Source organism: Linepithema humile, chromosome 2 (genome assembly GCF_040581485.1).
Source record: "Linepithema humile isolate Giens D197 chromosome 2, Lhum_UNIL_v1.0, whole genome shotgun sequence".
NCBI classification, from domain to species: domain Eukaryota; kingdom Metazoa; phylum Arthropoda; class Insecta; order Hymenoptera; family Formicidae; genus Linepithema; species Linepithema humile.
This window is the reverse complement of record NC_090129.1, coordinates 33,025,086-33,047,751: the sequence shown is the minus strand read 5'-3', so window position 1 is coordinate 33,047,751 and position 22,666 is coordinate 33,025,086. Positions and strand designations below refer to the sequence as shown.

At 44.6% G+C, this 22,666-nt stretch overlaps 1 protein-coding gene across 3 annotated transcripts in view; it reads right to left on the bottom strand.

Annotated features, from left to right (window-relative positions):
- Positions 1-22,666, bottom strand: part of Eip75B (Ecdysone-induced protein 75B) — a 110,961-nt gene that overhangs the window by 48,694 nt on the left and 39,601 nt on the right. The window contains exon 1 of one of the 3 annotated variants that reach the window (XM_012371497.2): positions 3,660-4,327. The exons of the other annotated variants lie outside the window; for them this stretch is intronic. Coding sequence (XP_012226920.2) covers positions 3,660-3,846 — 187 coding nt within the window. The 5' untranslated portion in view covers positions 3,847-4,327. Of the gene's footprint in view, positions 1-3,659; positions 4,328-22,666 lie in introns of those variants that run through there. 3 annotated transcript variants of the gene reach the window in all.

Below are 22,666 nucleotides of genomic sequence, written 5' to 3'. Positions count from 1 at the left end.
CGAGAAGAAATGGAATTAGCGGCTTCTCGCTGAGATGAGCGGAGCCGTGATGCCGAGGCGGGATGCATAAGTTGAGGTGGATATAATATCTGTAGCACAGGGCGACACATTACAGGTTGGTGGAAATGCTATACTTAGCGCCGAAGGGAGGGATGGAACGATACCGGGGCTGGCTGGTGGGTCAGAGTTCGTTGGCCTCGAGGTTACCGGCCCTCCCTTCACCCCCACGACCCTTCCCGCCGCGTCGCTTAAGTTCTGAGGGTTGGCGCGTGTGAGTAATCGTTCGGTTCGTTTGAATTTCCGTGAAAACACTTTAGATTGCAAATGCACACGCCTCGCGCCTCGCCCGCCGTTAATTCAATCAACGAACGAAATAAACGAAGTGTGCACGGCGGAGCGTACTTGCGCGGCTGAAAACGGGGGGAGAGTGAGAGACAGTGGAATGCCGCGATGCGACTTTCGCCCGATCGGCTCGCGACATAATGCGGACGCAACGGTAGAAAACGTAACGCGCGGTTAAAAATTATTTATTCTTCCCCATTCCCGACGCGAACCAAACGGGGTACGGTTCGCCAGAAAGAAAGTAAGAGTGGTCTGGCTAGGAAGTTAAGGTAGCGGTGAAGGTGGTTCGTCCGGATACCAATGAAAGGGAACTACGCGTACGAAGAATGAGACAAACCACCTTTCTCTTTCTCTCTCCTTCTCCTCTTTTCTTTTCGCCACGCGCTTTTTGCACGCTTGCATTTATTCGCGTTGCGCAGCCACGGACGATAAGCGATTATTTTTGTTGGTAATTAATTCATTCGTTTATTTATTTTGATCGACTAAATATCACGACTTAAAGAAGTATTATCTATAATCGATTTCTTTTTCTTTTTTTTTGAATAGAATAAAAAGACTATTCTGGTCATGAAGCAATCATTGTTTGTCCCATTTATTGTTGACTTTCCAGCTCCGTGATTGCTAGAAAGCGAGTAGTCTTCTGTCCTAATGTACCGATGTTATCTACGTCAAGCTTCTCGACAAAAGCATCGATATTTACCGCAACTAGTCAAACTAGGTCGTCGGTTCCTCCAAGTATCACTATCTTCCCACTCTTCGCGCTAATACGGGGCAAATGCGCTTTGTGTGCGTGCAGAGTGACCAAGAAAAATCGTCATTTTTGCCAGTGGTTCGGCGAACTCGAGCGAACGTGCGCTTACTCGATAAGGGTTCCGAGCTCGCGGGCGATAAGAGTGCCGACACGGTTCGAGGTTGTTCACCTTGGCGGCGGCGGAGGGAGCGAGAGAAAGGCAAAATGCACGAGGGAGCGCGCGAGATTGCGCGCGCGCGAGAGAGAGAGAGAGAGAGAAAAAAAGAAAGAAAGAGTGTGCGTGCGCGCGTGTGTGTGTGGGAGGAGGTGAGGAGGATGGGGGAGATCGCACTCTTATCGGGCTTCTCGTCAGTTTGGCTTGTGGCGTAGGGACGTTGCGAGATTAGAACGACCCCGAGAGAGCAGCCCGGAGAGTCGACGAACCGGTCTCTGATTGGGCGATGCCGAGTCAACGCTCCGCTTAGAGGGTGTCGGGTGGGAGAAGAGGGAAGGGAGAAGGTGGACTGGGAGAGGACACCGCGCATCAATCGAGGTCACTGGGGACCGGGAGGAGGCCAGGCCATTGCCCGCGCGTCTTGCTTTTGAGGTTACACAGCAGTCGGCACAAGCGCAATTAGAAAACATCCAGCGGAGAACGTATGATTTCGTTACGACATGGGCTTTCTTTCGCCCGAATTTGGGCGTTGTTTATGACCTTTTCCCGAAATCCCTGATGCAATATATTTTGATTTGCGAAACAGCCATCCTCAGTTTTGTTTTGCCGTTTTTTGTTTCACCCCGATCTCGAAGCCAATTTTAATAGTTGAATAAAAATTGAATAATGAATGAATAATCGATTCAGAAGTGCGCAGATCTTGATTTACATTTTGCTGACATCAGAAATACGATTCGACAAAACCTATCCCTGCATTTGGTCCAATACTGTTAAATCGAGAATACGAAATGTACGGATGTGGCTTGATACGTGTGAGACAAAAATATAAATATAAGGATGATCGTAAGTGATTTCGAAATATGAATTATTTCGCGTCGCCAGCGTTCAGTAGCTGCGTAATCGGTGATCCGCCCCGTGAACGCGCCGCATACGGCAGGTCAGTGCACCGGAGATGATGATGATGATGCACCGCGCGGCGAGAGGATGACCACTCGCGACGCAAAGAAACGGTGAAAGCATTCCAGCGCGGCGAGCAGCGAGAGTGATCACGGTCCAGCGGGTGCAGCTAGCTACTACTTTCTCCGTGTAGCGAAGACAGTCGGACCCGAGGAGTGCAAGGAGGAAAGCAGAGACGGAGAGAAAGAGAGAGAGAGAGAGAGGGAGAAAAGAGAGATCGGCGAGAGGGACTCGCGAGTAGGTAGTCCACCGCGTAATTCACTATCGCACGCGGTTACGTAACGAAGCCCACGCCGACGAGAATTCCCAGCCGATGATAGGCCGATGGTGCGCGTACGCGTAAGTACGTACGTACGTACGTACGTATACACGTACGTCACCGCAGCGCCGCCGTGCACACGTTCTCTACGAAGTCACGCGTCACGCGAATACACGCGTGTGTGCGGAGCGGCTCGGCCGATCTCCAACGCGCCGACGGGACCGTGTCGGCTGTGTTGGTGACCTTCGCTGGTGGATGTAGGTGGGGAGGCTTAGTCGTCGAATAGCTAAACTGGAGTGGGAGAGCTACCGGGTGACGGAAAGGGGGGCGAGGGGGGGAAGGCAGAGAGACCCAGATGGAGTTCGTTGAACCGGCCCGACGGCGATTGGCCACACGACTCGCGGAGTTCACCAGCGGCTCCACTTGGCGAACTGCGGGGGGAGCGCGGGGCGGACGGGTCGGACTGCTCGGTTAATTTCATCTTGCCCCAGTTACGGGGCAGGCAGGGTGAACGAACTAGCCTCGCGCCAAGGCCCCGCCGACCCACTTTCCTGTCGGCGATGAAGAGAGAAAGAGAGAGAGAGCGAGAGAGCGAGACGGCGGATTGCGAGCGCGCGGTTTGCCAAGAGGAGGAGAGAAGCGAGACAGAGTGAGAGAAATAAAAGAGAGGGGAACCGTGACGCGAGAGAGCGAGAGCGAGAGAGAGAGAGATAAAGAAAGAGAATAGGGAGAGGAGGAAACGATTCGCGTATGTATGCGCGTACGTATGCACGAAGGAGGGTGGGAGAGACTCTAGAGAGGCTCTCGCACTATCTAGGCTAGGCACCGACACACTGTGAACAAGAAGCATGCGTGGTGTGGGAATGATCGGGTAGGGAGAGGACGGAGAGGGAGAGAGGGAGGGAAAGAGACAGAGAAAAATTGCCAGAGCGCCGAGTGGAAGGCCGCCGACCGAGGGCAACGAACTCGGCCTCGTCCCGGGCCCCGCGACCTACATTCCTGCCCGCTGGAAAGTGAAAACGCCTCTTTCTCTATTCCTTCCTATATGAACTGGCGAATCTGCGTTACGTTGGGAATGTTTTTCGCGGGTCCGTTAGGCGCACGCGGGCACCGGGTCTTTGCGTGATGTAACGTAAGCGCGTGGAACGTCGCCCGTAGGGCGAACTCTCCCTTTCGTTTCAGATCTTTTCACTCACCGGCCAAGACGCATCCCAGGAGATTCTCGCTGTCCTGCGGACCGCCTGCGGTGCCGCGGTAGCAGTTTCGCGCCGACTGCTCCTTGTCATTTTCCTGGGGCTCACTCGACGGCGAGAGGATGTCCGACGCCGACGGTTGTTGCTCCTCCGCCGCGGTGCCGCGGGGTTTCACCTTCTGCACAGTCATCGCCCGGCACGGGATGGTTGCGAGTCGCACCCTCAAAATCGCGCTACGATCCTTCGGCGTGTGCCTTTCCCTGAACGCATCCACCCGGACGTAAACAATGAACAATGATCGAAGAACATGCCACGTCGCGGGAGCGTGCGAGTAAAACGCGGTCCGCGCGTCCTCACCGACAGCGATCGTTGCGTCGAGTGTCACTTCAAAACAAAACCCGTCGGCAGCGTACGCGCACTAAAGCTCTCTCTCTCTCTCTCTCTCTCTCGTCAGTCTTTGCAATCGTTGTCTCTCGGAGATCGTGGGATCCAGGGATCGATAGCGATTCGCTGACACACCGATCGCTTACACGCCGGCGATACTACATTCGGCGCGTCGCACGTTACGCTGTTGCTGTCGCCGCGACCGCGTGGCTCTCGCGGTACTTGGCAAATCGGCGGCTGGCCCGCGCTCGTTCGTGGTTAGTTGGTGTGCTGTGTGTGCCGTGCGATGCGGTGTACGCGAGTGAGTTTCTCGCGGCGTGGTGTGCCGCGGCATCGCGGCGCCTGCGCGCCGAGCCCGCCGGGGATCACCGAAGTGCCACCGCCGCGCGTCTACCCCGAGCTCTCGATCATTCGCACAAGAATTAACTTTTGGCCCGATCCGAATGCGAGTGCCGACGCACGTTCAAAGAGATCGAAATTGGCAGCTTATCTTTAAGCCGATTCAACTGTTTCCTCCACCGTCAAAAGAATTTCCTGCTTTCAAAGGCCGAAAGTCGCTTTAAACGTCAATCATATTCGCACGCATTCGAACGTGATATAAGATCTGTATATTATAATTATTTAATAACTCTAAATTTGCATGTATGATTTTTTTCCAAATTCTGATCGTAAATTTATGACGTATTGTCACATTCATACGCTCGAAGAATTCTTATTGCTCGCAATGATCAATAATTTTTCGTGATCAATCGTCTGAAAAAAGCGCCAAGGCTTTCCAATGAATCTGTGATACGCAAATATTGCTCTCAAAGTAGCAGGACGCGTTGAAATCTTAGCGAGTCGAGATTAAACCATGGTCAAATCCTCGGAATATGTACAAACCGCTTTATTCGTACGGCCAATTGGCACGGTTGACCCGTCATTAGGATCAAGGATCTCAGTCGGCAGACACTCGACCTAGGTTTTATTGCGCCTTGACGGCGATTCACGAAACTGCATTGTTCACAGCTTAATGCGCGTTATGACGGAAGCTCGTTTAAAACTCTGCTAAGGCCAATTAGAACGATTGAATCCTTAACCCGGTAGATCAACGTGTCACGCTTAATTCTCCGGGATTTACAGAGATCCTTGTAATATTTACGTCCCCACATTTAAACCAGTTTCAAGTACTTGTTAAATGACGCTAGGAATTAAAGGGTTAACAACAGTCACCGGCTGTATTTCTTTAAAATATAAGTAGCCACGCGAATTACTATTCCACATCCAACAATAACGAGCTGCGAAATTTTTCTTAATTCGCAAAAAAATATATACTTTTTCTTCGCCAACAAGATTTTAAGTCAAAGGATTGATCTTGTTACGGCTCTGTTAAACATAATATGTAATCGAAGAATATAGCTGTTCTCCCGCCAGGCTATCGTTGACTCACCAACACTTGGAGAGTGAAAGCTGTTTAACCCTTGCGCTGACGGATGCGCGTGTGTGCGCGCGGCACGAGAACACGTGGGTTACGTCTACGGAAAATACAAGTTGGATCGCAGGTGAGTGGTGGGACCCAGGCGAGCAACGGTACAGACACGCCAGCGTAATCTAAACGCAGTCCAAAGCCCGACCTATCCCAAGTATGACCTGTGAATATAGTCACGTGGTGTGCCTGTTCACAAATATTGTAATAGAAATGTCTCCAAAGCGCTAATGAAACATGTTGCATCAGTGATTTTTCAGACCAGAGCTTCGAGATTGTTTACAAAATCATTGAAATCGTTAATGAGCATCCATTCACTGTAGTTATTAAGAATGAATTGCGTACACTCGCTTTTTGCTGTCCGTTTCTTATGTTATCTATAGATAACATAAGAAACGGATAGCAAAAAGCGAACTCGGAAAGACTTGAAATCATGTAGCACGAATATTCGCCAATTTTCATTCTGTTGCAACTCGATAGATTATTTTCAAAATCGCGCACAACACGTATGTATGTGTATAGAATAGAAATTAAATGATGATAGAGATTACTGTTGCAGTTTTATTTTTTTCGTACATTATTAAAATGTCTCGAGAAACTAGAAAGTTGTGCTCATAAATAACATTCAAAGAAAATTTCTTTTTTTGTCCAAAGAAACTGCAGGCGATCCGACGAAAGTTTTGATATTGACAAAACAAAGTTGTTAATAATGGAAAGAAAGTTTAAGTTATAAAAAAACTAGTTAAATGTAGACAAGTGTCATGAATGAAAAGAAAACTTTAAAGACCCGGAGTTTTAAAGATTTAAAAATTTAAAGGTCAAAAGAAGTCTAACAGTAAATACGTTTATACATAACAATGAGAGGGTATTTTAATGACACATGACATCACAAAGAAGTCGGAGAATCGAGTCAAAGAGCATGTGAGTTGATTTGTTATGCGATAAGATAACAGACTGAAAGATTTGTAAATAAGAAAACAATACATCTAACGTGAACAATCGGCTCTCTTGCCCTTTTCTCTTTGACTAGGCATGTTCAGTTTTTAAAAGAATATAGATATATATCGCATTGTTAATAAAACAATTAGAAGACTGATAGTATTTTTGAACGAGCTGCACGAGTGCAAAGCTCGAACGTTACATAAGTAGAAAAGCCGTTGCGAAATTGCGGTTCGCCCAGCTGAAATCGGTAAATTCATCATCGTATACGCGTGGTCCGCGTATCTGGTGGCAGCGGACAATTTTATTGCATTCTCGGACAGACCTACTTACATGCGGACAATAGACAAGCTGAGATATGCAGCTGGTCGGAATAGATATGTCTATGCAATGTCAGCCGCCTGGCGGAGTTCGCGTGGGACACTTTCCGCGTTGCAACAGCTACCCACCGTTCGTAGAAATTTTTCAGGTGCAGTTCGCCCGTTCGGCTCGCGCACGAGATAATGTAACTGCGAGTAAAACCTGCAATTATGAAACTCGCGAGTTCACTCCTACGTGCGATGCCTGTTGAGCGAGAAAGCGCATAGATATCTGAATATCCCGCGCGCCGATTTCGAACTAGCTTCCTTTTCGCTCGCCCCGCGGAGCTTCGAGTGAAAAAAAAAAAAAAAAATCGCACTCCAAGGGACACTTTTATCACTCCTATCACCCACAACTCTCATTCGTCCCACGCTGCGCGCGTTTGCAACGGCGCGTTACAAGGCGCATTGCGATGTAATATCCTGTGCAAAATCGCGGCTCATATATCACGAAGATAAAGGTATAAATTTGCGAGTTCGAGCGGCGCGTTTCAAATTAGAGTCCCGATTTCCCCGTAGCATCGTTTCTACGCGCGATTCGCGTTGCGAGCTCTCGGAAATCTCGAAATAGACACGTTGACTCGTCGATTGTTTAATTAGCAGCCGATATCTGGCGCAGAATGTGGGTAACTAGGACTTCTTTCGCAATGCAACTGTAGGAGTGTAGGCTACCGAGGTAGGTTGACTGGAACGATCAGGTCGGGAAAGTCTATCCTACATCCAAACTTGGAAACGGAGGCGAGATACGCACGTGGACGAACGGTTCTGCGTGGATTTCGAGCGATTCGAGAGCGATCCTTCGGCGATAGAGAAGCGACGGTGAACTCCAACTGCGTAACAATCTAAGTCATTCGCGTAATTCAAAAACTAATTCTTATTTTCATTCAGTAAGAAAAAAAAAAAAAAAAAACCATGCCGAACTATCTATGTAAAAAATCTGCGACATCATTATCTGTAGGCTATCTCATGGTTCTCATGTTCTTGAGAATACATTTTCATCATTCTTCTCCGCCTCTCCTTCGCCGTCGCGTTCTTCACGACCGACATTGTTCGGCCTACAATTTTCCATTACACAATCAGTGCCATTCTCAGTCAACAATGCGACGTACGCGAATGTGTGAGTGCGCATGGTCACTCAGATGCCGCGGCGCGAACAACAGGTACGTTAAGATGAATGATGAATCTGCAGACGCTGGGAAGTGCTGACCGGCTCACGTTTCGCTATTACTTTGTTAGTCAATTGCATCTACGCGTGCACATTCTCGAAACGCCTCTGCGAACTCGCAAGCTGAGTAATGCTCCCTCCGATGCGATACGCTCTCGATTTGCTCTATTTAATCGACGGAAGTCATTCAACGCTTTCTGAGCGAAAATGTCCGCCAAATCATATAAAAGCACTCTCGCGTCGCGATTCGAACGAAACATGCGATAGATTTCTGCGATCGCGATTGTCGAATAAATTAACGAAAAATACATTATCGATTTCGCGCCGGAGAGTTAACGCGCCAACATTTCATAAAGTTAAATCCGTGTCATAACGTTGCGTCTGAAACTCCACATATTGCATTGCATTTCATTTCCATCGCACTTAAATGGCGCGCATTCCTAAGCTTCAAATAGATCGGGTGTGACATAAGCCTGTTGCATGGTCAAGCGATTCTGGCTGCTGGCCGTAAAAATGCGGCGATGGAATTTGGAGAACCGGCCTGTCAGGCGTCAGTCCCGAAAAAAAGGATAAGATACAAAAAAAATGACCCAAGTATAGATAGATGGACGTGATCTCGCTGAAACTAGGCCGAAAGTGCGAAAGCCAGACGTCGTAACTTCTCCACGTAACGCGTTGGGCAGGCGTTACGCTATACCAGGCGTTACGCTATCGGATAGTCGTCAGTCAGATAAAGTTCCTTCACCCTGGCTGTCAACGGCACACCGCCGAGCTGTCGTAAGTGCGTTTTCACCGCGCTCGCAACGATCCGGCCCGCGCCGCGCCGTTTTATCGATCGATCGAATCGCGGATTTATGCGACTGTCGAAACGCTGTACCAGCCAGTTTCGGTCGCGCGACGGCAGTAGCAGCTATTATTACACTGCCAATCTGCTTCGTTGATAAAAAGCGGTCGCCTTAGGTGGCCCGGATGATGTAGTAATGCCGCTAATTGCGATACAGAGACGGAGATAAGATACATTTCGCGAAAGTCTAAGTGGACCGCTCGAACTGACGGAGCAATGACCAGAGCAAAATAAGCAGCGAACCTTTAGCATTCTTTCAGGAATGCAGTCAAAATATTACTGTAAGAATCATTTTTCTGTATGGAAACAACTATAACCCCATTTTAGTATTATTTCCAGTAAAAATTCTGTATAACAATAGAAAAAAAAAGTTCAGTTTGTGTCATTATATCTTTTTGACATACATTCAGAAATATACACTCTTGTATATTCATTTTGTTATATCACTTTTTACATTCGTTTTCGCTTCGGGTTCCGCTTCAGTTATTAATCTAATCGCAAAAATTAATACTGGAGTGCAACAGTGTTATTGCGTATGGTAAAACGCGACACTCTATTACCCCATAATACTTACACATAACGTTACAGTTAATTTCAGACGTGTAAAATCCTTTCACTGTACACATAACGGTTTTCGCACGTTGCAACCGTCACGTGCGCGACTGTGCAAAGAAGCAATCTGAAATACGCACTCAATTATTTATTTACGTGACAGATAAATAAACGGTTTAAAAATGTATCTCTTTTAAAAGAAGAAAAAAATTTACCGAACTATTTAAAAATACAACTTGTAAAGTTAGATATTTAAAATTTATTTAAGAAACGTTAGAAGTGAGATTCTTCGTGTATTTCTGAGTGTTTATAACAGTATTTGATCAGATGAGAGAAGCTGAATGTTAAGCATTTAAAATATGAAGAGTCCAGCTGCTGAATTTGCGAAGGATCTCTTTGGAATGAGTGTAAAAGGGTCGACGAAAATGCAGATATGCTAATGATTTCGTCAACCCTATTAGTCGCCGTATTTATACTCGCGCGCGCAGTATCTTATATTAGATACGGTCAAAGTGCAACGTCCTCCGTTCTCCGTCGTCGAGGTCGATCGCGCCGGGAGCGCGGCGTTGGAATATTCAGAGGTGGGTCGCGTATCTTTGTTCGGTCCAAGATATAATAAAATCTAAGAATAAGGCGCACAAAGAGATTACATTATCGCAATAAAACTTTTATCAATGCGACAGTTTAGCACGTCCAATCGAAAGTTTAGACAACGAAGATTAGACAAGAACTAATCGGGTGCACTTTTTTATTGTACAACATCTTATTGATCGATACGAGAGATTTGAGAAAAAAGCGATGGAAGAGATGGAAAACACTGGTCTCCAAAATATCTCTAATTGCAACGATTTTATTTTATCAATGCAATTGCATGTCACCGAGTGCACTAGTTTCTTATCTACTCCGTCGCCAAGAAATGCGCGCGAAAAAGCTCTAAATCTGGCAGAAAGAATTTCGCGATACAACCGAGCATCCGGTCAATTCTCGGAAGGTTCGCGAGGCCTCGTCTCTGATCGACGATCTTCGGCTCGCGGGGGTGAATGTCCGCCCACTAGGACAAGCAGCAAGCTGCATTGGAATTGCATACGCGGTTCATTCGTCACGAAACGCAGCCGTGCGCAGGTAAACATGATCTGCCCGAGCGATTGATCGCCCTCCTCTTCTCGGCGATATTCAAACGTCAGGTCGACGACCCCTCGCTATTTTTGCGCGCGCAACTAATATCGCGCCATTAAGTTCTGTTAATATCCCGTTTATCCATTGTAAAATGCCGCAGATATTAATGAAATCATTTCACTCGATGACTGAACGAAACGCTTTCATCAATCCAGTCGATCAATCAGTCGACGATACCTTGAAACAAACGCCCGCTAACAATTGTAATGTAGATTTCGCGAAAAGCATGTAATATTCACGTGGGATCTTTTTTTGGAACGTAACGGAGATAACGCCACTCGACAGTTTCTAAATCGATCACCGGAAGCGGGGACAGCAAACAAGTCTCAGGCGTGAGCATACGAAGGAAAGCTCGGTCTGGTAATACACGTTGGTGGTTGCGACACGTCACGACGGCCTGCCAGGAATTGTTGGAGCGGATTAAGGCATGCCGAGGACCAACATAAGCGTAACCCATTCGCTCGTCGATGATATGGCGCGCGAAACCGCCGCCTAACACGCCGATTTCACCATAGAGCAAGATTGATATTTCTCCGTAGATCTCGCATTAGATTATAACTGGTAATATTTTACCAGCGATACGTTACGATGACTTCTGACACGGTCCATTTGCTAATTTATAAATAGATATGTTTTCTCTTATTTTCGACTTCGCGTATCAAATCTTTCAATCGTAATGAATACTTCTGAGATGTTAAATAAATAATAATATTAAATATTTGCGATGCTTCTCCAATCTTCCGTCCAGTGCTATGCGAATATTAAATATTTTATGCATTCCAAAGAAGCGATGCACTTGACGAGAGTGAATACGAAGAAAACGAGATTTTGCAAGACGGGTTTCGCTTGGACGAAGGAGTTAATCCATGCGTTTATCTGAAGCGTATGTAGAGCGTAGTAGGAAAAAGGGACGGCTGGTTTCTATATTGGAAATTGCTAGATCGCTCATAAATCACGTTGCATGTGAGGATTGTTTGCCAGCCGCAGAAATTTAGGTTGCTAAAATTGCAATTATTAAAACTGTAATCTTTCAGCAACACATTATATTTACATTGCATAATCGCTTATACGCGAAACGTGACGTCTATCGTTTTAATGATCGATTCTATAACAATAAAAAAAAGCCGTGGATTCGGATTCGAAACAGTGAAGTCGGAGAAAGTGTACGGCCACTCGCAACAATTGCCTCGTAATTCTGAGAGTGCAAAGTGGTAAATGATTGCACTTTATGCACTGTGCCACGCCTGTTCATGGATTAAACTACCGATGCTAATGCGACCGGTGTAGTTCGAGACGCGCGCGCAGATACACAAACGAATGCTCGACGGCGCCCGCTCTCCGGGAAAATTACACGTCGGGAATAAGTGACGCGTAAATTCTAATGTGACTTCAATAGAAAAATACGTTTACCCAATTACGTTTCGTCACGATCTCCTTCCTCTCCCGCGTCGCATATTCCAGTAATTATATGCTAAACTAGACAAGTGGAATTCTATCATCGCCTGCGCACCGCGCATTCGGTACGAAAATTGAAGCCTTACAGATTACAATTTATGAGATTTTATGATAATATAATCAGCGGTCTGCTATTAATGGACCACCGACAATGTAATTTCAATATTCTCTTTCATCATCTCGGAAAGGATACAACGCGTAAACGTTGAGAGAGAAGGGAGATACCATATTGATTTAATACCAATTTAACTTTGCTTAATCAGCGAGCAGATACGAACAATTCCCGCTTTAAGTACGCGAAGGGACGGCGGTGAGCGCCGTCGATTGTTCGCTCGACGTTTCCGCAAATGCGAAGCACAGAGCGGATCGTCGCGGTTTATGTCGAAGATCCTCTCGGCGCGAGCGTGTCCGCGCGCGCGAGAGCATCTGCAGTGAATGCATCTTTGCACTTGACGTACATGACACGCGATTCCGCGGTGGCACAGAGACGCCGAGAGTTCACGGCGGTACGTTGTTCCACTGACAGAAGGTTCTCCGCACCCTTCACCGCGTGGATCCACGATCATGCACGGCGATCGGCTCTGCGAGGCAAAACGGCTCCTTTTTTTCTTTTTTTTTTAATATGGGCGCGTGCATACGCAACCTATGACAAGAATCGCTCGCTCACGGTGAATGAGTTCAAATAAGAAATTGGACGTTTACTTTCGGCGCCGTACAGTCAAATTCCTTTCGCTCTTTACAATGTTTATATAGATAAAAATTCGCAGATTTTCAACGGTTCGAGTCTTCGGATGCTTGTGTTTCTCGCAAGCTCTTGCGGAGAAGCTCTGAAAAGCTCCTTAGAGAGCGCCCGTGTAATATTATCCACCTTTCGAAATTTTATTTCGAAGAAAAATGTCGGAGAAAATTTCGCAGATGACAAATTATCATCCTCGACAACGCGGATCGGAAACGATCGTTTCTTTGGTCATTTCGCTATTCGGGATACCTGGATGACCTAGAGCATCGTACACTAGATGGCATATCGGATTTCCGAGGCTGCACTCGGCGGCCTCCCACGTTCTGGAGACGTAACCCAACCTAGAAACGACTAGACGAAAAGCGTACTCGGCGCGGAGAGACCGAGGGTACGACCTCGGCGGGCCATCGGCCCGGCACACGGTGACCTCCCTCGATCTAGGGCGCTGCAACCGTGCTCTGACGTCATCTTCGCTCACTCACTCAACCAGTCGAGTCAACCTGTGCATTCAGCCGCGCGATGCATGCTTTCTCGAGTGTCACAGTATAGCCGTCCCAGCGGACCGACTGATTAAAGATGAGGAAAAGAACAATAAGGAGAGTGACGTCGCCTGGCGGTTACCTTGGTAAACGCGAGTGATCTGCGTTTCATGTTCGAAGATAAGGAATACTTTCTATGCATTGCAGATAATACAAATGAAATAGAAATAATGGGAGAAGAATCTGCCGAAGCTTGTGCTAATGAACGCAAAGTTCTTTTCTCTTTATGATAATTACAATTTTCTGTAGTCGCTAAAATCCATAAATGAAGCTTATAATTTTTTTAACAACCAGGCTAAATAAAAGAGCGACATGTTTTAATTCAGCTGTATAACACAATCACGAAAGAAATAATTGATAAACAGAAAGAGCTGCGAAGAGGTAAAGCGTTTTTGGAAAACTCACGCGGTGTGAGAGTGCCTTAAATACGACGGCTAGAACAGAGATCACTCGGTTGACCGACACTCGGTGCGTTGCCCGATCGGCCTTCGAAATCGGGGGCGCATATTCCATTCGCGATTAAGGGGTTCGAAAGGACACGGGCGCGCAGAGACGTCATCGACGATGATAACGCGAAGGCGAAAGACAACTTTCGCATTGTGGCGGCTCGCGTCGCCGCGAATGTAAATCGCGAAAAGGGAAAAAAAAAAAAAAAGAGAGAAAAAAAAAGAAATGCAAACTTCTTTTTTCGCACAATTTTTCAGTCCTACTTTTCCATCCCAGCCTCGGTGTCGCCATTGATTTATTCGGACACCCGCGTCCCTGTCGAGCCGTTACTCTGTCACGGCATATTTGTCGCGTAATATATTTACACCATCCAGCCGCGCTGCGTGTTCATGGCGACTATTCGTAGTGTCGAGTTATCGTCGGAAAGGAGAGCGTGCGGAAGGTGGGGGAGGACAAATATCGCAGACCCGTATGCTCATCGCGCAATTAACGATCAACGCCCATATCTAATTTTAGATAATTTAATTGCCCGTCTTACGATCCATTGAGTGCGGCTTCGCGGCGTCGCAATTCGCCTTCAACAAAACGACAATTGGAATTGCCGCGCGATGTGTAACCATATAACGCTGCCAATAGCTCACTTTGAAACGGCATAATCTGTTGAAAGCCACTGTTCAGGACAAGGTCTTGCCGAGAGTGCATTGCGCTCCCGATGTCAGGGCGGACAAATCTCCGCTCCGAAGGCGAAGCAGGCATGCACGTGTGCGTGCATTGTGCATGTATCGAAACCGATCGCGTCTTGTCCTTCCCTTTCTTACTTTCGGCCAGTTATTCGCGACGACCGAATCGAAGCGCCGAGTGAAAATTGTCCCCTTGTGCACCGGAGTTATTCTCTCCCGGCGGAACCTGCCTTTTCCTCGTCTTTTCCACATCCCGCTCCCTGTCTCTCTCCTCCTCGCTCTCGTTATCTCTCCTGCTCGTTCTCTCTGGCTCGCAATGACGCTGTCGCCGTTCCTCTTTCGGATCCACGACACTGCTAGCGAACGTCCCCATTTCCGAAGGCCGCGCGCGGACGACGAACCACCGCTGTCGAGGACGGGGTGAGCGGCTTGGCCACACGGCTCGCTTTTGCTTTGCCTTAGGGTGCTTTCACAGCCTCGCTGCACCGAAAGGTGCAGCAAATGTGCTTTTCTGTCCCAAGTCCCAATTATTTTTTTATTATTCTGAATAATGTATTTGTAAACTGTAAAAAATCTCTCTCTCCCCCCCCCCTTAAATCCTCAAACCTTTAATCTCTTAAAAATTGTCAAATTATTTTAGCATTTGTTAATTTCAGACTTGAGAATAAATGTTCTGCGATACACATTTTACGAAAATTTATGTAATGTACGAAAACACGCTACGAAAAGAGAGTGCCGCAATATCGAAATAATCGCATTTATAACCATTATTAATGTGTCCGACATAAAGAATTGCAAGTCAGTAAGTGATTTATTGCAGATATTTTTTTTTTTGTTTAGTGATCGATTCGGATTTGAAAGCTCAATTATAGTTGTAGAAGTATAGAAATCGATAAGATACATATACACTCGCGCCACTCTAGTACACGCTCGAATAATTCCAGAATACTCGACGCTACAATCTGTTATTATAAGATATTTGCATTGTGTCGCAAAATAGAAGCAATGGCCGATAACGAGAATAATAAACGATATCTATGATATTACGCAGACAAAACTTTGGAGATACGGAATAAAATTTAATTGTTGATACTTCTCAAGTTTTTTCTTAATGAAAGAGTACATTTTTTACAGTGGAAAAAATAAATTTTCCAAGTATCATATTTATTGTATTGTTACATCCCTCCATTTATATAACACACATCCCATTGTTTCGTAATTCATAAAGCAAAGATTTTATCGGAAAATGAATACCTGTAAATGAGTTTTCCCGTCGAGTGAATATTATATAAATTTTTCTCGAAATTATTTATAAATGCGTAAATAATAGATAGCTGTTTCATATGATATTCGTTTCCTCGTGCGTTATCCAAATGGCAGCTCTAGCAACGAGATTGAACTCTCGCGATCGGGTCTGCGTGCCTGCATTCAGCCGCTAATGAATTTCGCAAGCGCCGTTTCGCGACTACGAACCGCTCCGTCGTGGGCGGACTTATCCTTGATGCTTTCTAGCGCAGATGGAGCTCAAACGTTGCAACGAATAGGATTCGTTCACATAAGACGCTTCAGAGGCGATAAATGTTTATCGTAACTATTTTCTCATTTAGCGTCCAAGATCTGAGGATCAGACGGTCTTTGGCAAATCAAAGATCTGAGAATTCGGGGCTGTGTGAAGTTGCGGAGTCCGATAAAAGATCGGATGGCCCGCTACGGCGATGCGCCGCAAAATTAATAATTCTGTCGTCACATCGGGATTACGTTCTTAGAAATTGGTGTGGTGTAACAAACGCACACGCGGACTTGAAAGTTCCTGATTTCGTAACGCCGTGAGCGGACCCGAGAGTTCGACGTCCGCGCTACGCTCCGGCATGAATTTGCTGTTTCATAATAGCCGATCGAACGCTATGAATCTACCCTCCATCGACCGAGAAAGCCGGAATGAGCGTTTCTAAGTCTGACCGCGGCCTACAATCGCGACGACCAAACCCTTTTGACAAACGACTTCCGTTTGCGTTGACGAGAGAGTCACCGATTCGTCCGATAAATACTTTAATACGGGAGTTCTCGAGTTTCTGATAGCAATAGAAGCAAAGTATCGCCTGATCGATCGATATAAGTGGATTGCCACATTTTGATCACTGCACGCTTATCATTTAATATTAGAAGTATCAGATGAAAAGAATACGACATCAAATGAGTCTTTCTGGTACTTCTTACAAAAAAAAAAAAAAAAAAAAATAGAACGAAATGAATAAAGAAGCAAAATTTGAAACATTCAAAATCAGGAAATTATATAATAAGTAATGAACTTGATAATTTCCGTATTAAAGCGCAGAGAAACTGAGAAAAAGTTAAATAATTTTTCGTGATATTTCTACTGTTCAAATATTTAACTTTTTTTTTATTCCGAAATTGACAGAGTGCCAATATCGATTCTTAAATTAAAGAATTTTCACATCGCTATCCTTCTAATTTTCCATAATCGCATTCGTTTTCCATTCGTCGTATCCGCGTAGAAATTTCGCTTCGCGAATCGACTCTCCCAATGAAAGTGTTCGCAAAATCGAGCACGTAGCGAAATTCTTCGCTGATTCTCGCGAGCGAAACGGGTCGGGCTTGTATCGAGCCGAGCGACAACGACAGTGCGTTATTAGAGGCGTTTGATGACGCAAAGTGCGGAGGACGGAGAGGATGGGCAGGGTACGAGAGGAGAGGAGAGCAGGGACAGAGGAGAGAGAGACTCGCCAGGTCGTTGTTCTCTCGCGTTAGTGGGACACTTTCGGCGTTACTGGCACGCATTGCGCACACGCACGCTGCTCTTCGTACTCTCCTTCAACAGATGCAGCTGTCGATTAATCCATCCCGATTACCGAGCTGCAATATTAATTAACATGACTTGGCCTTTAATAATGCAGGGCGCGCGCGCGCGACTTCACAATCGGAGGTTAAAGTTCTTGATCGGGCCTGTCCTGAAGGGATTACGAGAAAATGTGACGGCAGATTGAAACGACTGCAGCATCCGTCTAAAATTCGCGACTATAACAATGCTGCGCTCGTTTGAAAATCCCTGATGATCCTCAATACATCCAGTCGTTCGTATGCGCGTACTAGTATACGTGAACACGATACCGGGCTGATATATACAGATCGCGACTCGTATGTGTTAATACGCTCGCCTTTCGTATACGCGGTGTGTCAGTGCGCCGGCCTAGATTCCCGCGGGTTCAACACTCGCTATCGAGGTGACTGCTGCTCGCTCTCGGCTTGCTCAACGCAACCCAACGACCGAATAAGCTCCCACCAAGCGCAGCCACTGTTCGCGAAACAGTGTGTCCAACAGGACCTCCTCCGCGCTGTGAACAGCGATCACTCACGCGATCGTCAGAAAGTAAACATCCAAGGTCTGGAAGAGCCAAGTTACGAAAGAAATTCAAGCTCCAAGAGACTTGTGCGGCAATCGTGGCGAAATCTAGCCTCTATGAAATTTAAGAGCCCGTAAGCAATACGGTATGCATTCCGCACGCTATCGATTCCGTTTTGCTCAAACGCAACGTCGAGTTTAAGGACGAAACTTCTCGGCGCAGCTCGACGACGGAAGACGCGAGAAGTTTCGGTGAATGAAGCCGCGGGGGGGGAATTGAGATTTCAGAAAGACCGCCCGGTGCCATCGCGGCGGCGTCCCGTCGTTGAAATGAAATTTTTAGGGATGCATCTCGCGGCACTCGAGAAACTTCTGAGAGCCGAGGCGAAACTGAACTACAGTTACCTGACTGGTTGCTCAACACCAGAGGCCGGGGTAACTCCTCGTGGTGCAGCGACCGTTCGAGGACGCGTTTCAAGCAGTTCAACGCGTGCTGCCCGCCTACTTTTACTTTCGCGCGCCAGCACCACGTTCCGACCGACGTAACGGGGCTGTAGGGAGCCATCGGTTCTTGATCAGATCGATAAAAGGTAGGGTAGCACGATGAATTTTAAGTTCTTCCGATAATGGGCGCGAGGAGACGCGCTTCTAGCCGATCGCGACGGCGCCGAAGGCAACGTTGAACGTCACAGACCTGAACATTGTCTGGAAGAAAAAAAAAAAAAGAAACACCTGGACGACTCGTGCATACCAAGTTTCTTTCGTATGTAACTTTGAAAGGATTGTCAACGTATCTTTTGCTATTTTACTGAAACGCAGATTATCCGAGATTTCTCTCACTTGTTCCTTCGTCTTTTAGAGCGCGAAAGAGAATATGTGTCGGAAAGATCTCGACGCTTCTTCCATTTTCACCGCTTGTATCGACCCGATTATTCCGAATCATAAATAAGAAAAGGAAACAAATGATCGAATATATCAGCTCAACCGCTAATTATGTCATTCCACATATCGTTTACTTATGCAACGGAGAGTGATGAAATTGGGAAGTAAAGTTTTATTTCCTAACAAGACAACGAACAACGCGAGAGAGTAGTGATTGCAGCGGTTGCATAATTTCCGGAATAGAATCCCGCGTGTACGTAAGATTAGCCTGTGTTATAAATTTGCGCAGGACGCAATTTGAATAAATATCTATTACCAGCGCCTCGTAGTGATTGCGGCGCGTTTCGCCATCGACCGGTGCCGCAAAACTAATGACTGATTCGTATTTATTTTCCAAGTTTCTGCTCCCATTTCCACATGCTCGAGTAACGCGTCGCGTATATGATTGTGTTTATGTTCAGCGGGAATAATTTGCATTTCGCAATAGCTAAGATCATCAATTCTAGCTATTAAAATCGATTTCGATTTGCATAACGAGTCGAATAAACGAGAACGCTTCTCATATGTGACGCGGCGACACGTTTACAATCGGCTCTACATTTCAACCGTTTAATCCTCGAATCTTCATATCCTCGATTATGCAGATCCATATAATAACGACCATTAGAACGTATTGACTGTGCGGAACATCGCCAGCAATTGTTTCACCATGTGATACACGTATACTTCGTACTTTGTAGCATACACTCGCGTCAGTTACGTCTTGCGACTTAAATCGGGGCGCACAGCCGCTTACGTCCTACTGTTTTCACTGCGAAAGCGAAAGAGAGTGAAAGTTTCATGAGGTACATTAACCTAATGAGGGAGTGGCATCTTCGAGAAATTGCACGATCGTATTACGACTCGAAATAAAATTTTGGTACACGACGATGTAATAAATCTACAACTGAAGAGAACAGCGGTGATACTTTCGCGACACTCTGTCAACGCCGATTCTTTCAACCGCTAAGAATCTAACAATAAAAACCAATGGGAAAATATATGTGCATATGAAAGAAACGTTTAGAGTTTTACAACTTACTTAAGCCTTGTCAGATTAATAAACTGTTACAGCGGCAAAAGTGTTTAATGATTCGCTGACGCCTTATTGCGAAGCTTAACGAGAATGAAAGTAAAAAAAAAGAAAGATCCGATTGGTTGAGAGTCGCTGGCTAGTGTGTAATAGTTTCGATCGAAAGGAGGTTACGGAGTGACTGAACTTTGACTTCGCTCGTGTGCGAGAATCGGTTACGTGAACGCACACGCGCGCAGGCACGTTTAGCAAATACCATCGCAAGCCCGAACAACCAGTCGGCGCACTGACGTCGTATGCACACCAGTGCACCGGTGCATCAGAATCTCTATAGTTGACCAGTGAACCAACCGAGTCGCCACGTGCCATGAGTAATTGCACGCATGCATTATGCGTGAGATTTGCAGATATGTCCCATAATTAAATTTATGAGGTCTAGCTTCATTATCTCAGATTTGTTTGTAGATTTAATATAAAGCACAACATATTCGTGATATGTTGGCAATTAGAGCGAAGCTCTAATGAAATAATATATATGACTAAATATATTCATCTAAAATAATTCAAATATTACAAAAATGATATTTCTGTAATAATAATAACAATCGAGTTTACTCAAAACTACATCATTTGATATCAACTTTTCTTAATAAATTACGTACGCAATAACTATAAAAAACAATTTCATTAGTTTCCCAAATTAAATATATTTTGCTGACATTCGACAAATAACGCTAGTCATTTACTCCTTTTCAACAAATTCAATAGAAAGAATATAAGCTTAAGAATAAATAGTAATTCAGCGAACTCGGAGTAAAATGGTCGACATACACATTTATGTGTAAGAAAACCGGGAAATACTCTCGTACAAAGTGAAAATTCTATCGCGTCTTACATCGACTTTCACGTCGTTAACTGAACGCCGTTTGGAGAGGTTGTACTAGCAGCGTCTACTTGCACGTAAGAATGTTAGTGCCAGTGATTGAAAGAAAGGGAAATCAACATTAAGGCTGTATATTATTTGTTATGTCCAACAGAAATTGTTAATTAAGTGTAAACTAATTATAATGCGACAAAACGAATTAAAATAACCGGTTAAAAAAATTATATTAAATAGTTGCTTTGTTTGTATTTAGTCGTCGTATTTCAAAAAATTATTATTTTTATTAATGTCTAGATGCTTCTTTAAGTGTTAAAGAGAATTTTATATTTTATAGTTTAATAAATAGCGACCGAGGCTTAATATTTCACTCTCTAAATATTATTAAAAGTATTGTTACATTACACCTATCAAATGTTGACATGATTTGCATGGTTGATCACACACTCTATCTTTACAACTTATCTCATAGCAGACAGAATAGTAAATCCATAAAGGATCGTTATGCTAGATAAATGAGACTCATACGGATCATGCTGTTACTAGTACGCAATTCACAGCAATGTTGTTGCACAACATACTTTTGCGGTAAGGATACTTAATCCGACTGTCTACCCTCTCACTTCGTCAACAATAAAGAAAGAGTGCGGCGTGAGGGTGCACTGACCTGCGCGAAAGAAATTACCGAGGTTTGCTCATAACGAGTCTTCGAGAAAACTATATAGCGTAATTATGTAGTTAATGAAAGATTCAGACAAAGCTAAATCGAGTTTCTTGTAGAACTGACAGATGTGCACCATTTTTGAAACAATATTTTTAACATTTCTCATCTAAAGTAATTTAATTTACAATATAAAAGTAACCGTGGGAATAAATAAATGAATACAATCAATAAAATATAATAAATTTTCTAGCATTTATCAAAAGAATAAATAAAAAAAATCAATAAAATATGGCAACTCGATTTTCTAGCATTCTCGAAAAAATTGTGTGAAAAAATTATCATCTATAATTCAGAGAAATGCGTGAATTTTGACATATTCTCATAAGCCGTGAATCTAAATGGATCAGAAAAATAATATTAATTAAATATTTCGTAAATTTGTAAATGAAACAACATATCCGTTTGATACTTGTGTGCGAAAACTGTTCGCGCGACTGGTAAGTGATCGAAGTCACTTGTAGTCAGACCGAAGAGTTAGTCAAGTAGGTAACTTCCGTATCGGGGAGACCACTCGCCTTCGACGAGTTTGTTCGAAGTAGTAGGTGGCAGTACAGTTCAGACCACAGAAAACGCGAGAAGCTTACCAAACCACTCCGGTTTACAATACGTCCGATAGAGACTGCTAGCATCGTATCGCTGGGCGACATCTGCTGATCAGCACGTACACTGCTGCCATTTGACAATGTTGCAACAGGTTTCACGTGTGCACAGACTCGCGTAAAGAGAGCCACGTGGTTTTCCAGCACACATTTTTGATTACATGAACGCAAGATTAACAGAAGATGATTTTATATTATAACGGTAATTTTATGTAGGAGAAAAACGCAACATTAACATTCTATTTAAAAAATAAAGATTCTATCTTTTAGACTAAATTACAAATTAAATTATTTTATATAAAAAATTAAATTACTTTATATGAGAAATATATTATCGCTTCAAAATAGTGCGTGAAATCTTTCATTTCCTGATCACGAGAATGTGATTTGATAAATATTTTTAAAGGTATTTTAAAAAGTCGTATTTTTATATTAAATACGTTTTAAAAATGCGTAGCGCTTGATATGCGCTACGTTAATCAATACTTGATACGACGTACTCTGCGATATCAGTATTGACATTTATTTATATCAATCAATGTGTAACTATGTGTGTGTGTGCGTGATTGATATAGATAATTATCAAATAAAAACTTACAGAATGATGGGTCAATCGAACATAGAATCAAAAACTCCAAAGTAGTCGTGAACTTACCTGAAACAGAAAAAAAGAAATCACATTAAAAACATTGCTTTATCATGAATTTATCGAAATATATGAAATATTTCTATCGTTGCTGATAAAGTT